This window comes from Triticum dicoccoides, chromosome 4A, assembly GCF_002162155.2.
Source record: "Triticum dicoccoides isolate Atlit2015 ecotype Zavitan chromosome 4A, WEW_v2.0, whole genome shotgun sequence".
NCBI classification, from domain to species: domain Eukaryota; kingdom Viridiplantae; phylum Streptophyta; class Magnoliopsida; order Poales; family Poaceae; genus Triticum; species Triticum dicoccoides.
Window position 1 is genome coordinate 700,086,095 of NC_041386.1, and position 14,973 is coordinate 700,101,067.

Genomic DNA, 14,973 nt, shown 5'->3' on the forward strand with positions numbered 1-14,973 from the left:
TTATCTCCATGTCCTATTAAAAGGATCTCACCTATATTGTTTGTTGCATCGGTGTGTTAACCTATCTCCCGCTCCTTTCTCCAGACATGTTTGTTAATCCTTTTATTCTTGGGTTACTCCCTTGGTGTCTCATGAGACTTTGAAAGTGTCGTCAAGATCAAGTTGGGTAATGTAATTGCCTCAAAGGGCATTACATTGTCAAAAGGGTGGTGCAATCTCAAAGGGTACTAGATATGGAAAGAGTGTTGTAGTACCATCTAAGAGTGTCACAACCTTTAAGAAATGGTACAACGATGATGATTATGGTTCGTCTACTAATGAATTTATGCCCAACATCCTTCTCTCCCATGAAAGAGAAGTACTTCCTTTGTGGCATCGGTGTAGATGACTAATATCATGCCGTAATCACCTGTACGAAAAGCAAGGCCCTCCGAGATGCCATGAGAAAAGAATGGAACCTGCCTGTGGAAAAAGCCTTCTAGTACACAGGGAACGACTGGCTCCAGGTTCTGTTGGATACGGAAACCGAGGAGGTCAGAGCGAAAATTCTCCTGCTTCTGTGGAGGTGTTGGCATTTGAGAGAGGATATCCTGCGCAGCTGTGGAAAATAATATTGTAAAACTGTTGTAATCTGTTTCTCATTGCATACAGAGGGTACAGAGGGATACATATAGCGTCGTGAGAGAGAGAGAGGGAGATCATGGGGTCGTGGTGATCGTGGGCAGGAGCGTGGGTCGCTCCTGCGAGGACTCCTGAGCTGGCTTGGCCCATGACTTGGCCCATCGCCTAACACCCCCCCGCAGTGTCAGCGGCGAGCTCGACGACGTTGAGACTGGAACGGATGCCGGCGAAGGTTGCGTTTGGGAGCCCCTTGGTGAAGATATCGGCGAACTGCGCGCTGGTGGGAACATGAAGCACTCTCACTTCACCTAAAGCTACCTTCTCTCTTACAAAATGAATGTCAATCTCTATATGCTTAGTTCTACGATGCTGGACCGGATTACAGGACATGTAGACAGCAGAAATGTTGTCACAATATACGACAGTAGCCCTCTGGATGGGTCGATGAAGTTCACCAAGCAGCTGTCGAAGCCAGACTGTCTCAGCAACAGCGTGAGCTACCGAGCGATACTCGGCTTCCGCAGAGGACCTGGAGACTGTTAGCTGTCGTTTTGACGACCAAGAAATCAAATTATCACCCAAAAACACAGTATCCGGAAGTAGATCGTCGAGTGTCTGGACAACCTGCCCAGTCTGCATCAGAGTAGGCTGTGAGAGAAGTGGGAGAGGAGGTGTTAATAAGGAGACCGTGGTCGAGAGTGCCTTTGAGGTAACGGAGGATGCGTTTGACGTGGTTAAAATGAGGAACACGGGGATCGTGCATGAATAGGCAGGCTTGTTGCACGGAGTATGCGATCTCAGGACGGGTGAGGGTCATGTATTGCAGCGCTCCCGCGAGGCTGCGATAAAGTGTAGGATCGGGGTATGGGTCGCCAGACGCGGAGAGTTTTGAACCGGTTTCAGCGGGGGTGCGCGTGGCATGACACTCGAGCATGCCGGCCTTGGACAGAATGTCAAGGGCGTATTGCCGCTGGGACAGAAAGAGACCCAAAGGCGAGCGGGAGACAGCTACACCGAGGAAGTGATGGAGCTGCCCGAGATCGGTCATGCAGAATTCAGCACGTAGGGAGGAAATGACGCGATCGAGAAAGGACGTGGAGGAGGCAGTGAGGACTATATCATCGACGTATAGAAGAAGATAGGCGAGGTGGTCATCGGATTTGAAGACGAAGAGGGAGGAATCGGACTGCGAAGGGATGAACCCAATGGTGCGAATGAATGCGGCGAAGCGCGTGAACCAAGCTCGTGGAGCTTGTTTGAGCCCGTACAAGGATTTCTGCAAGTGACAGACGTGGTCAGGAAAGTTGGGGTCGACAAACCCGAGAGGTTGACGACAAAACACTGTCTCATTCAAGGAGCCATGAAGGAAGGCGTTTTTTACATCCAGCTGATGGATGGGCCATGCTGAAGAAACAGCAATGCTTAGGACGGCGTGGATGGTGCTAGGCTTAACAACGGGAGAGAACGTCTCGTCAAAATCGATACCAGGTTGTTGAGAGTCACCCCGACAAACCCACCGAGCCTTGTAACGAGAGAGAGAGCCGTCGGATTTGAATTTGTGTCGAAAAACCCATTTCCCAGAGACGATGTTGGCACCGGGAGGACGAGGAACGAGCGACCACGTGTGGTTTTGGAGGAGGGCATCATGCTCTTCTTTCATAGCCTGAAACCAGTTAGGGTCAAGGAGGGCTTGTTTATAGGATGATGGGAGAGGAGAAATTGGAGAAGAAGAAACAGAGGCCGTTAAGTTGAGACGACGAGTGGGGAGACCAAAATCGGCTTTGCCACGAGTACGCATAGTGTGAGCATTAGCAGGGACTTGGACGCGAACTGCGCGGGGCGGAAGAGGGCAAGCGACGTCAGGTGATGGAGTAGCAGCGGATTGGGGAAGGGGCAGCGTACGTACGGGGGTGGAATCTGCATGGACAGGCGATGTGTGGGTCGGCGGTGCATGCGTATTGGCAGCATCTGCATGTGCGTGCGGAGTGGCGGGCGCAGGCGGTTCTGGTAGATGATCAGGGGTAGTGGCGGTAGGTGGGAGGGGCGCGGTGGAAGCGCTGGGGGGAGCCCGATCGACGTGAACAGTGCCATGCACAGCATGCACGTCGATCGCGGGGTGGCGAGGGCTCCTGTGCGAAGCAATGGCGATCGGGGAGGAGTCGTGGGGTGGTGTGTGTTGAGCAAAGGGAAAAACCGACTCATCGAAAATCACATGCCGCGAGAGAATCACTCTGCTAGTGGGAAGATGAAGGCAGCGGTAGCCACGGTGGTCCTCGGAGTAGCCAAGAAAGACACAAGGAAGCGAGCGGGGTTCGAGCTTATGGTTGGTCGTGGCGGACATATTTGGGAAACACAGACAGCCAAACACCTTGAGATCAGTGTAGGTAGGATGATGAAGAAAAAGAGATTTGTAGGGAGAGGTTTTCGGGCATGTTTTGGTAGGGCGGATGTTGAGGAGAAACGTCGCATGACGGAGAGACTCAACCCAGTAGCGTGGTGGCATGGAAGCATGAATGAGAAGAGTGCGGAGAATGTCATTGATACTGCGCAGAGATCGTTCGGCCTTACCGTTTTGGGGAGAAGTATATGGACAAGAAAAACGAAGAAGGACACCGTGTTGCAGAAAGAATTCTCGATTGCGAGCATTGTTGAATTCACGGCCATTATCACATTGGAGAAAGCGGATGGGGAGAGAGAAATGCGTGTAAACGTATTTTTGAAAGTAAAACTGTTGTAATCTGTTTCTCATTGCATACAGAGGGTACAGAGGGATACATATAGCGTCGTGAGAGAGAGAGAGGGAGATCATGGGGTCGTGGCGATCGTGGGCAGGAGCGTGGGTCGCTCCTGCGAGGACTCCTGAGCTGGCTTGGCCCATGACTTGGCCCATCGCCTAACAAATATGTCTCAGGATCAGTGCAGTTCCTGCTAAGATATGCTGAGGAATTAAAAAATACAGCAACGAATGATGAACCTGACAGTGGAAGACAACAAGGGAATCAGCATAACAATGCAGCCTCGTTGCTTGCCAACGCAGCACACGCATTGGACAGGGCCTGCCCGAGGAACTGCAAAGCTCAACATCGATGCGGCTTTCCAGGCGGAGACAGGCGAATCAGCGGCAGGCGCGGTCGCCAGGGACAGTCACAGGTTGCCGCCCTGTCGGAGTGTTGAGGAGGCCGAGGCAAGTGCTGCGCTGGTTGGCCTGCAGACACTAGCAAAGGTATACAGAGGGCCTGTGAGACTGGAACTCGATTGCCAATCAATAGCCAAGGAATTGGCCGCAGGAGACAGCTCTCGCTCTCCATGCTATGGCCTGCTAGAAGACATCAAACGAGCGCTGTCAGTCTTCTCACGCATCAGTAACATGGGGAGAGCATGCAATGCCCCCATGAGCTCGCTGCGGCAACCAGATTTCTTGGAGATCAGGAGGCCGACGTCTCGGATAGCTTCGGTCTCTTATTATTTCTGAATTTGTGTGGTTTCTTCTGAGTAGTTTTTTCTCTAGATCTAAAGATAAGTACTTCCTTCCTTCCTTCCCAATGTCCAAAGCCATGCCTTTTTTCTCTTCAGGTATCACACACCAACTGCACGGACATTGGGCTGAGGTTGCACACCATCTTCCTTTTATGGCATTCTACCACGTCCCATTCCCACTCCATTCTCTTTTTTGTGTGCATACTAGACTCCATATACCTTCCCCCGTTCCACAAAGTTGCTGGTGAGGAGCACCGATCGATGATGAGATGGCGATGCCTTCTTTGATACAGACAGTTATTGCATGGAGCTCCAGTGTCAGTTATGCCCAAGGTGAATCATTGTGGCTGTCAAATTTTCATAATACAAAGCTGGGGACCAAGGATGTGGATAGAAGCCATCCAACTGAAAGTCCATTCGACGGTTCCATACATGCCCGAGTTGTGTACCCAGCTCGTTTGACCAACCTACGCAAAGAGTTTACCTTTCCTATTAGCCCCCTTAGTCAAGAGAGTTTTTTTTTTAGAAGAAAAGGGCAGCCCCGCCCCTGTTCCATTTCCATAGAAAATGAAACACACCGAGTACAACATATTACAGACCGCGGGAGGAGATTGAGTATCTCTCCGGCAACATCTTTGCAGAGCAAAACAGCAACGCCGAACCTAGGCAATAAAGCAACAGTTTGGATAAAACACGCTAAAACATAAACCAGCTACTGGGACATTTTAAGATGAGACAGGAGGCCACATCAGCTCTCCATGGAACAGGCTCTCCTCCATGCCCACCAAGCCACCCATCTTTTGCAGAGAGTACAGCCGCCAGAGCTCGTTCTTCTTCAGCCTGGCTCTGGCCAGAGCAGCAGCGGTGGTTTTCTCGCCTCCTCCCATATAGCCGCAGTGAACATCTCCACCCGCTCTTTTACATTTCCTTTGCATAGGATCTTCCAGGAGTTGCAGTATCCTGCAATTCTCCCCAGCACCACCTGCACACCCATCCAACGTGTGTTGTTAAAACACATGTCATTTCTGCATCTCCAGATAGCCCAGAGGACAGCTGAAATGACAATATTCTCAGCTTATAGTTTATTATATTGTCCCCACATTTCTGCTACCCTATTTAGCATAGGTAAGGGGAGGCAATTTATAATGGAGTGGATAATTCTCCAGATTTCCAGAGCAACAACACACTCAAAGAACAAATGATTGATATTTTCACCTTTAGAACAGAACAGGCAAGACAAGTCATCTAAATGCTGTCTCTTACTGAGGTTATCCCTCACCAACATCTTATTGTGAGCCAACAGCCACAGAAAAATATGGATATTAGGAGGGACATGAATTTTCCACATATCAGGAATATGGACTTTGCTAATCCCCCTAAAATTGACCATGGCATACATAGAACTAACTGAATATACACCATTGGACTCTAATTTCTAGATTAGAGCATCATCTTCATCACTAAACACAGTGGTTTGCAAAGTGCTTAATAAGTCATACCAAAGGAGAAGCAACCTGTTGTCCACACATCTCCTAAATGTGATTTTCAGGTTAACTCCATCCCAAAGGTCAGCCACCGTCTGATTATGCTCATTAGCTATCACATATAACTCCCAAAACTGGATGGCCAAGCAACAAGACCCAAACCAGTGATCTTCCCAGAATTTAACTCTCTTCCCATTGCCCACTTTCCATTGATACCCATGCTTAGCTGCTTTAGCAGCCCACAAGACCCCTTTCCAAAAGGGGGATGTGTTAATATCAGGGCAAGAGAAAATGTTAGGATTATTCGCTCTATATTTGGAATCAATAATCAGTTTCCAAATCTTATTACCACTAGCATGAAACTTATAAACCCAGGATGCTAGTAAGCTCAAGTTCATCTCAGCAATATTAGGGACCCCCAGGCCCCCATACTGCTTTTTCTGAGTTACCAGCCCCCAGTTGGCAAGATGATATCTATGGTGACCTTCATAATTATCCCAAAAACAATGAGCCATCTGGGAGTTGATCAAGTTAATTGCCCACTTGGGGAATTTGATCATGCTCATAAGATAAGTGGGAATACTAGCTAGACATGATTGTACTAGCACCAATTTCTTCTCATATCCTAGCAATCTACCTCTCCAACCAGCAGCTCTTTTCAGCACCTTATCAACCACAGGCTGCAGGTCTTCTCTCCTGAGCTTGGTGTAATGAAGAGGGAAACCTAGGTATTTTAATGGGAAAGCTCCCAAACCACATGATAAGGCTATAGCCACCTTTTGAGCATCCTCCTCATGGACATGGATAGGAATCAAATCACATTTGTGAAAATTAATTCTAAGTCCAGACATATGCTCAAAACAAGAAAGAAGCCACTTCAGGTTTTTGGCTGAGACCAAGTTATTATCAATAAACAGTAGGGTGTCATCTGCATACTGCAAACTTGTCACCCCTTGAGGGAAGACATTAGTCATAAACCCTGATATTAGGCTGTTCCTAGCTGCTTTATTAAGCATTCTACGGTACATTGTACTACATAATTTAATGTGTACTAAGTTGATCTAATTGTTAATATTGTTCGACTCGTGGCCTAGAACGTTTGATGTATTGTAAAAGGACTATGCTATTGGTCAAATAGTGAATGTAACAACTATTTGACCCAACGACATCAATGTAGACACTTCAAAACTGTAATGTACGTCCTGAGTTCGTAGAGACCACATGCACCACATTGTTCTATCATGTTCAACATGGTTGTTGCACCACATTAAGTGAACACATTGCTCTAACTATGAGCAAGATGAGAGTTGTACACAACAACTGAGATATGAGTGAAGTACCGTCTGGGAGGCATATTTATACAAACACTCATTTTGAAAGTTGTAAGATTGCCAAGTCCCTAAGTCAAAGCCGTGCAAACATAAGACATGGTAGGAATAGGAAGCATTGGGGAATTCAGCGCCCGTGAAATATATGACGCCAACTATTTTAGTGCCCGGTAGATGACGTTGTCAGGACTGTACTGTTGCTGACCTTGTAGGACTTGGGTGCATGATTGATCGAATGATTAATTGATTAGCCGGTTCGTCGAGATGCATTGAGCATCTGTATACGTTGTTTGTTGTGTTCGTAGCAAGTGCAAACGGAAAGCATCTTCATGCCGTACATGACGCACTCTTTTGATGTTTCACATGATGAAGTACTTATTTGTGGTTAATTATACTCATCTTGTAAGATCTGTTTAAGTTAGCAAATGACCAAAAAAAATTAGTTCGAGCTTAGGACATGTTGTTAAGTTCGCTGAAAACTCCTCGAAAAAAATATTCTACGAGCTTCAGCGCTTCTCCGAATCGTTTTGGACGTAATTGTATAACTTAAACCAGATTATGGACTAAAGTGTTTAATTGTGGAGTGAATGGACTGAAGCGTGCATCTTAGGCTAGTTCATTGATCAACGGGGCATTTTACCCCGGAGATTCCTCAGGAATCCTCACTCGGTCAGCACACCGCCGGCAAATGCCACCTCTGTCGTCGCCTCGCCTGTCGCTTCCCCCTGCTACTCCTCACGGGCGTGAAGGTACGGCCGCATCTGTGCGCCGCCCCAGCCTGCCGCAAGTCGCCGGCCCCATCACGCTCCGCGTCCGGTCTCCGGCATTTTCTCTCCGCACAGTTTCCGGGAATCCGTACGGGCATCAGCGAATTGATAAGTCCCCCTCACCTTTTGTTTACGCTCCACAAATTCCGTATGGATCCAAAATTTGTTGAAATCTTGTGACTGGTTAATTAGTGGTTAGCATCTGAAATCTCGCCGTCTCCCCTTTTTTTAGTGGGCATGATTGCAGCGCGAGATCACTAAGAAACGACAAAGCTGAATATTTCGATTGGAGCATATAGCATATTATAGCAGCAACTAGTATGTGTTGTTACTTCGATTGGAGCATATTATACATCGATTAGAGCATAGCATATTATAGCAGCCACTAGTATCTGCTGTTAGTACTTCGATTGGAGCATAGCAAATTAAGTAGTTCGTTTGCCTGCAGAATTAACTAGTCGATTTGGATCAAGACGACGACTTATTCTCATCGCGGGGTGGGGGTGAAGACGACTTGGGCAGCCATCATACACTGAGCATCCAACTTGTGAGCAGGAAGTTGGAGAGCTTGCACCCAGTGGTGGTGAACTGGTGCTCTTGTTGAGGAACCTCCTAGCTTTGCTCCCTGAGGCAAATTCAGAGGCAGTGGAAGATCTGCCGAGCAAGGAAGATTCAACAACGATTGTGGAGGTGATGGCCTCCAGCATCCATGATTCCACTATGGAGCCTCTCCCGGTAATCATGAACCCTCTGCTCCTATCATCAGCATGCTCTGGCTCTTGGCCGGAATTGGAGTTTCTTCTCAACAGGGGAATCGATCAAGCACAACCTTCCATTATGCCTAGTCAAGCATTCCTTGACCTGCTTATGGCCTACGGCTCTGACAGCTGCATCAACAAAAGCGCATCGGCGCAGCAAGTTTCCGATGATATCGAAGCATTTCTTAAGCTGCCTTCAACTCTGGTGTCACTCCTGGATGGGGTCACCACTGACGGGGGCACTGTACTCCATGTCGTGGCCACCTATGGCGACAGTGATGGCTTCTTGAAGAGTGTTGACATCATCCATAGCAGGGAAAAACACCTCCTGTTTGCGCAAAACAAGAACGGCGACACGCCCCTGCACTGTGCTGCACGAGCTGGGATGTTCCGGATGGTCTCTCATCTCATTAGTTTGGCCAGAGATGAGCATGCAAGTGTTAACAGAGTGAAGGAATTCCTGGAAATGGAGAACAGGCTTAAGGAGACAGCACTGCATCAGGCAGTCCATATTGGGGATAATGGCATAGTCAAGCTGCTAATGGAGGCAAACTCAGAGTTGGCCAGTTTTCCGAAATCCGGCACTTCACCTCTGTACCTAGCCATCTTGCTGGAAGAGGACATCATTGCCGAGACACTTTATAGTGCAAGCAACATGAAGCTTTCCTACTCTGGGCCTAATGGACAGAATGCGTTGCATGCCGCAGTTCTTCGAGGCAGAGGTACCCATGCATTTTTTCACTAAATCTTTTATTTCTGACTTGACCTACCATTTTCTGCACATATTTTTCATTTTTGAGCATGTTTTTGCCTCTGTATCTTCTAGTTATACTTGTACAAGTCTAGTTTTGCCCAGTAAAATTTCAGAAAATTCGTCGGAAGCATCAAGCATTAAGCAACATCTAGCATATGCTCCTTTACTTTTTCGCTAAACTACTTTGTCCAGTGTGTATGCAGCTTTGATATAATCCTCTGAGCTAATAAATATTCAAGCTGGGTGTTTAGATATTATATACCATTATATGACCTGGAAACTTTCAGTAGTGCATTCCACTAAGAAATGTTATTCTATGAAATTCTCTAAAACTCTACGACACATCACTCTTGGTCTTCGTGAGACAACCAAGTAATTCTAAAGCAATCTATAACTTTCATGAAACATGGCATGGGCTCCAAGCATAGCTGATAGAATGAAATCCTTATTACTCCTTATTACTCCTTATACTTCTTGTATGCTTGCTTGTTTGTAAGAACTGCATATAATTATGTCCTTGTCAGCATGACCGAGCAATGCAGTATTTAATGGCCCAAGTGTTGAGAAAGGTATGGTACCAAGCCGCAGTGATGCAATCCTCTGCTGGGAAGCCTGGTCTGCAAGATAATCCAGTACCTAAAATTAGTTGAGATGACAAAGAAAAAGCTGTGTTGTACTTTGTAGTTCCAGTACCTAAAATTAGTTGCGTACTAACATCAGTACTGTTTAATTAGCACTTGTAAATTCTGAGGCAACCTAGTCTATTATTCTTGGGCGTAACGCCTCAATGAATTTTCATATTGCCCATAGTGATGATTATAAAAAAAGGAATCCTATATTTGATAAACGTTCGCAGGTTATGTTAGCAGGAACAATAGTCCAAGTCTTCCATAGATGTCTTGATGAAAGTCTCCAGTGTGTCTTTATCTTCCCTATATACTTCAATTCTGGAATGCCGGAACATAAGTTAGATAACTAAGAGCTCGTTTACAACATATCCTCTCCACCAGTTTCTCCTCTCAGTCCCCTCTGGTTTCCCCTATTCCCCACTGCTCCAGCAACCAGCTTCTCTTCCTTCTCGCTAGCTTCTTCTCAGGTCCTCCCCATCCCCTGCAGTTTCTCCAACCTCCTAGCCACCCCTAAGCTCCTCTTTTCTGTACTCTGTTTTTTATGGTTCAATTTGTGTCTGCTGCCTAAGTTATAATGTCTTTCAATTAGTGGCTGCTATCTACTAATGAGATGTTTATGGGGATTTGTGCTGCCTGCATGGATGTTGCTATAACTATTAATCCCAAGCGATCCTGCATGGTGATTTAAGTTGCTACCCCACAAAGTTATGTTGTTATAGCCTCGGGTTCCTCCACTACCCATGCTTTCAAAATTTAGTATTTTGAAGTACTATAGTATTTTTAGTAGCTATTACGGAACTACATGTTGGCTAGTCAAGCACTAGTCGTGACTAGTCACGGTTAATTTGTCTATGAGTCTGGCATTCTGATGACTCTGCTTGACACGTAATTCTCGCTCCTTGTTAATGTTCGCATTAGCAATAGCAAGTGAGAGACTGTATTACTCATTACTCCCAATAATTTTCACAGAATTGCACCCCCTTCACATTGTTCTGCTTCTCCCTTTTTCTGTTGTCCGCCACGTAAATATCCAAACCTCACTCTTTCCCTTGTGTTTTACTTAGGCTAATAAGAGCGCATGCACCTGGCTGCACTACATCCTCACTTGGGGTACAATTCCTTATTTTGGTCTAATAACTCAAATGTGCAAGATGTGGGGTTTATGAAGTTGGTTTATGTGGATTACAGAACTTGGTAACATAGTAGAATGAGTTTATATTCTACTCCCTCTGTCCCATAATGTAGGACGTTTTTTGACACTACACTAGAGTCAAAAAACGACTTACATTATGGGACGGAGGGAGTAATTTGGTATTTCAGTATATAATAAGTGTCCATGGATAGCTGACAAGATTAAATATATACACGGTGAGTTTACCCTATGAAAGACTACTGAGACACTATTGATATTTTTATTTAGCTTGCTGATTTTAATCGAGTGTCTTTTCGATAGTAGTTGTTGTTCTCTCCTTGATTAACTTGTAAGAAATATCTATTTGCAGAGCTTACGGAAAAGGTCTTGGAATGGAACAGTGATCTCACTACATAAACAGATGAAAGAGGGAGTACACCTCTCCATTTTGCCGCAGCTCTGGTGGGGCAAAGTTTCCGAGGAAGTGTATGTTGCCAAGTATTGGAAGCTAACTCAACTGCATTGTATCAATCAGACCACAATGGATTATATCCAGTACACGTCGCTGCCTCTGTTGGTGAAAGAGGGACAGTCATCATGTTTCTTAACAAGTCTCGCTGTCTCTGTTGGTGAAAGAGGGACAGTCATCATGTTTCTTAACAAGTCCCCAACCAGCGCGGGTTTGCGTGACACTATGGGAAGGACATTCCTTCATGTGGCTGCTGAGAAAAAGAAAGTCGGGATAATCAGTTTTGTTTGCAGAAATCGATCGCTCTCATGGATTTTGAATATGCAGGATAATGATGGAAACACAGCACTGTAGCTATCCAGACAGGGAGTCTTCCAATATTTTGTGCTTTGTTAGGTAATCAGCAAATACGTTTAAACTTATCAAATAAGAAAGGGCAAACTGCTCTAGATACATCAGAGTATAAGATCCCCTCGGTATTTTTTGATGATCAGGTAATATACTCTTTCAGTTTATTTCTAAGCACTGCCCTTGATGCAAAAGAAAGCAATGGAGATTTGTGTGGTTTGGCTTCACCTATTTCTCTTTCTTTGTGCAGAACAGTGAAGCCAGGATACACTTCGCACTTAAAGTCGTTAGTGCAAGGAGTGGTGGTTGTCGCCGGGATCACTTTGAAGAAAACTACAATCGCCAGTTAAAACATTATGAAAAAGAAGAATTAGCGAAGGTGAAAGATTCAACACAAACATTGTGTATTGCTGTAGTTCTAATTGCAACTATGACGTTTGGTGCTACTTTTGCCCTTCCTGGAGGTTACAGAGCCGATGAACATACTAATAGAGGCACGCCGACACTTTCTGGTAGTTATGCTTTTGATGCATTCATAATAGCCAGCACACTCTCTTTCATCTTGTCTGCGATGGCTATAGTAGGTCTCATATATTCTGGATACTACTCACACAGTCGCAAAATTTACTTACTCGTAGCCTTGAATTTTGGAGCAACATCAGTCACATGTTTCACAGCAGCTTTTGCACTAGGCTTGTACATGGTGCTAGCGCCAGTTGCTCATAAGTCTGTCGTCACTCTCTGTGTCATTATCCCCCTTGTTGTTCTATGCAACAAAATTGAATTTTTGGTAAAGTGGGCTCTTCTGGCACGATCATTATGTACTCGAATTGGGCTAATTCGCACATTGGTAATATTAGCAACAAGAATCCTTTGCAACCTGCTGATGGAATTTTGGCCCATCATATTCATATTTGTTTGGGCCATATATACAAGGAACTAGGCTTATAATTGGAACTGCTGATACAAACTATTAGCACCCATGACTACTTGAAGATGCATCAAATGGAGAATTTTTCGGTCAAGGTATTTTCGCCTGACCTTTGTTATTTAGGATTTACTGTGGTTTTCTTATAAGAATATTTAATTATTTTTAAGTGTTGTGGCCTGATGTACCTGTATGTTCAAGAGTTTGTGCTCATCATCATGTAAACGCTGATTGCCAGTGCTATATACAACTTCTTTGAAATGTGCAATTGGTTTTGATTTTCTGTGTATATCTCATATTTTTGTATGTAAAACTTAGTGTAGGAAGCCAAATCCAGGCGCAAAGATCCTCCTGACCTAGCTATGGTTGGTAAATGTATTACAGGACTATTCTTCTGGTACCACTAGTAGAAAACAGGGCTATCGTTCGGGTCTGGCCAGCCCATTAGTTCCGGTTCTTCAAGAACCGGGACCCATGGGGGGTATTAGACCCGGTTCATGAGCCCAGGGGGCCGACCGGGGCCTCGTGGGCATTGGTCCCGGTTCGTCTGGACCCATTTGTCCCGGTTCTAGGCACGAACCGGGACCAATGGACCTTGCTCCTGGCCCATATCCATTGGTTCCGGTTCATGCCTTGAGCCGGTGTAGAAGGGGGGCTTTAGTCCCGGTTCATGCGACGAACTGGGACAAATAATTTGCCTATATATACCCATCGCTGCGGCAGAGCACTCCACAGTGCTCTGTTTTTTCAATCCGGCGAGGAGAGGGCATTTGGGTGCTCTAGTTCACCTCCTATGCACATGAGGTGTTCGATGAAATGCCCGAGCCAAACTAGTTAAGCTTTCTCCTCTCGAAGCGCGACCTCGGAGCTTCATTTTTCCTGAGATTTGTCTAGATTTAGCGGTCCGTCACGCCCCGTCCCCGTTTTCACCGCCGTTGATCGACCGCGCCGATCTCGTCGCCAGCACCACCGTGGTGAGCCTCTTGTTCTTATCTTCTTTCTGATACTTGTCTGATTTTCTTACTTTAGATAGATATTTGTCTGATTTTCTTACTTTTGACACACATAATTATATATAATGCATGTAGATGAACCGGCAATGGATGTATGGTGATAGACACACCTCCGAGTACATTAAGGGCGTGCATAATTTTCTCGAAGTGGCTGAGGCAAACAAGCAGAATGGTTTCATGTGTTGTCCATGCACTAAATGTGGGAATACGAAGTCTTACTCTGACCGGAAAATCCTTCACACCCACCTTCTTTACAAGGGTTTCATGCCACACTATAATGTTTGGATGAGGCACGGAGAAATAGGGGTTATGATGGAAGACGACGAAGAAGAAGAGGACGATGACAACTATGTGCCCCTGAATACGGTGATGCTGCAACTGGGGGAGCTGCTGAAGATCAAGAGGAACCAGACGATGTGCCCGATGCTGCTGCAATGGGGGAAGCTGCTGAAGATCAAAAGGAACCAGACGATGTGCCTGATGATAATCTCCGCCGGGTCATTGTCGATGCAAGGACGCAATGCGAAAGTCAAAAGGAGAAGCTGAAGTTCGATCGCATGTTAGAGGATCACAAAAAAGGGTTGGACCCCAATTGCGAAGATGGCAACACAAAGCTGGGTACCGTACTGGAATTGCTGCAGTGGAAGGCAGAGAATGTTGTGCCTGTCAAAGGATTTGATAAGCTATTGAAAATATTGAAGAAGAAGCTTCCAAATGATAATGAATTGCCTGACAGTACGTACATAGCAAAGAAGGTCGTATGCCCTCTAGGATTGGAGGTTCAGAAGATACATGCATGCCCTAATGACTGCATCCTCTACCGAGGTGCATACGAGGGTTTGAACGCATGCCCGGTATGCGGTGCATTACGGTATAAGATCAGACGAGATGACCCTGGTGATGTTGACGGCGAGCCCCGCATGAAGAGAGTTCCTGCGAAGGTGATGTGGTATGCTCCTATAATACCACGGTTGAAACGACTGTTCAGAAACAAAGAGCATGCCAAGTTGATGCGATGGCACAGTGAGGACCGTAAGAAAGATGGGAAGTTGAGAGCACCCGCTGACGGGTCGCAGTGGAGAAAAATCGAGAGAGAGTACTGGGCTGAGTTTGCACGTGACCCAAGGAACATATGGTTTGGTTGAAGCGCGGATGGCATTAATCCTTCCAGGGAGCAAAGCAGCAATCACAACACCTGGCCCGTGACTCTATGTATGTATAACCTTCCTCCTTGGATGTGCATGAAGCGGAAGTTCATTATGATG

General features: G+C 46.0%; 1 protein-coding gene across 1 annotated transcript in view; it reads left to right on the forward strand.

Annotated features, from left to right (window-relative positions):
* Window positions 1-12,724, forward strand: part of LOC119284139 — a 16,931-nt gene extending 4,207 nt beyond the window's left edge. The window contains exons 2-4 of the mRNA XM_037563391.1: window positions 8,187-9,157; window positions 11,321-11,913; window positions 12,018-12,724. Of these exons, the coding sequence (XP_037419288.1) occupies window positions 8,187-9,157; window positions 11,321-11,367 (1,018 nt within the window). The 3' untranslated portion in view covers window positions 11,368-11,913; window positions 12,018-12,724. The remainder of the gene's footprint in view (window positions 1-8,186; window positions 9,158-11,320; window positions 11,914-12,017) is intronic.
* Window positions 12,725-14,973: the final 2,249 nt, after the last annotated feature.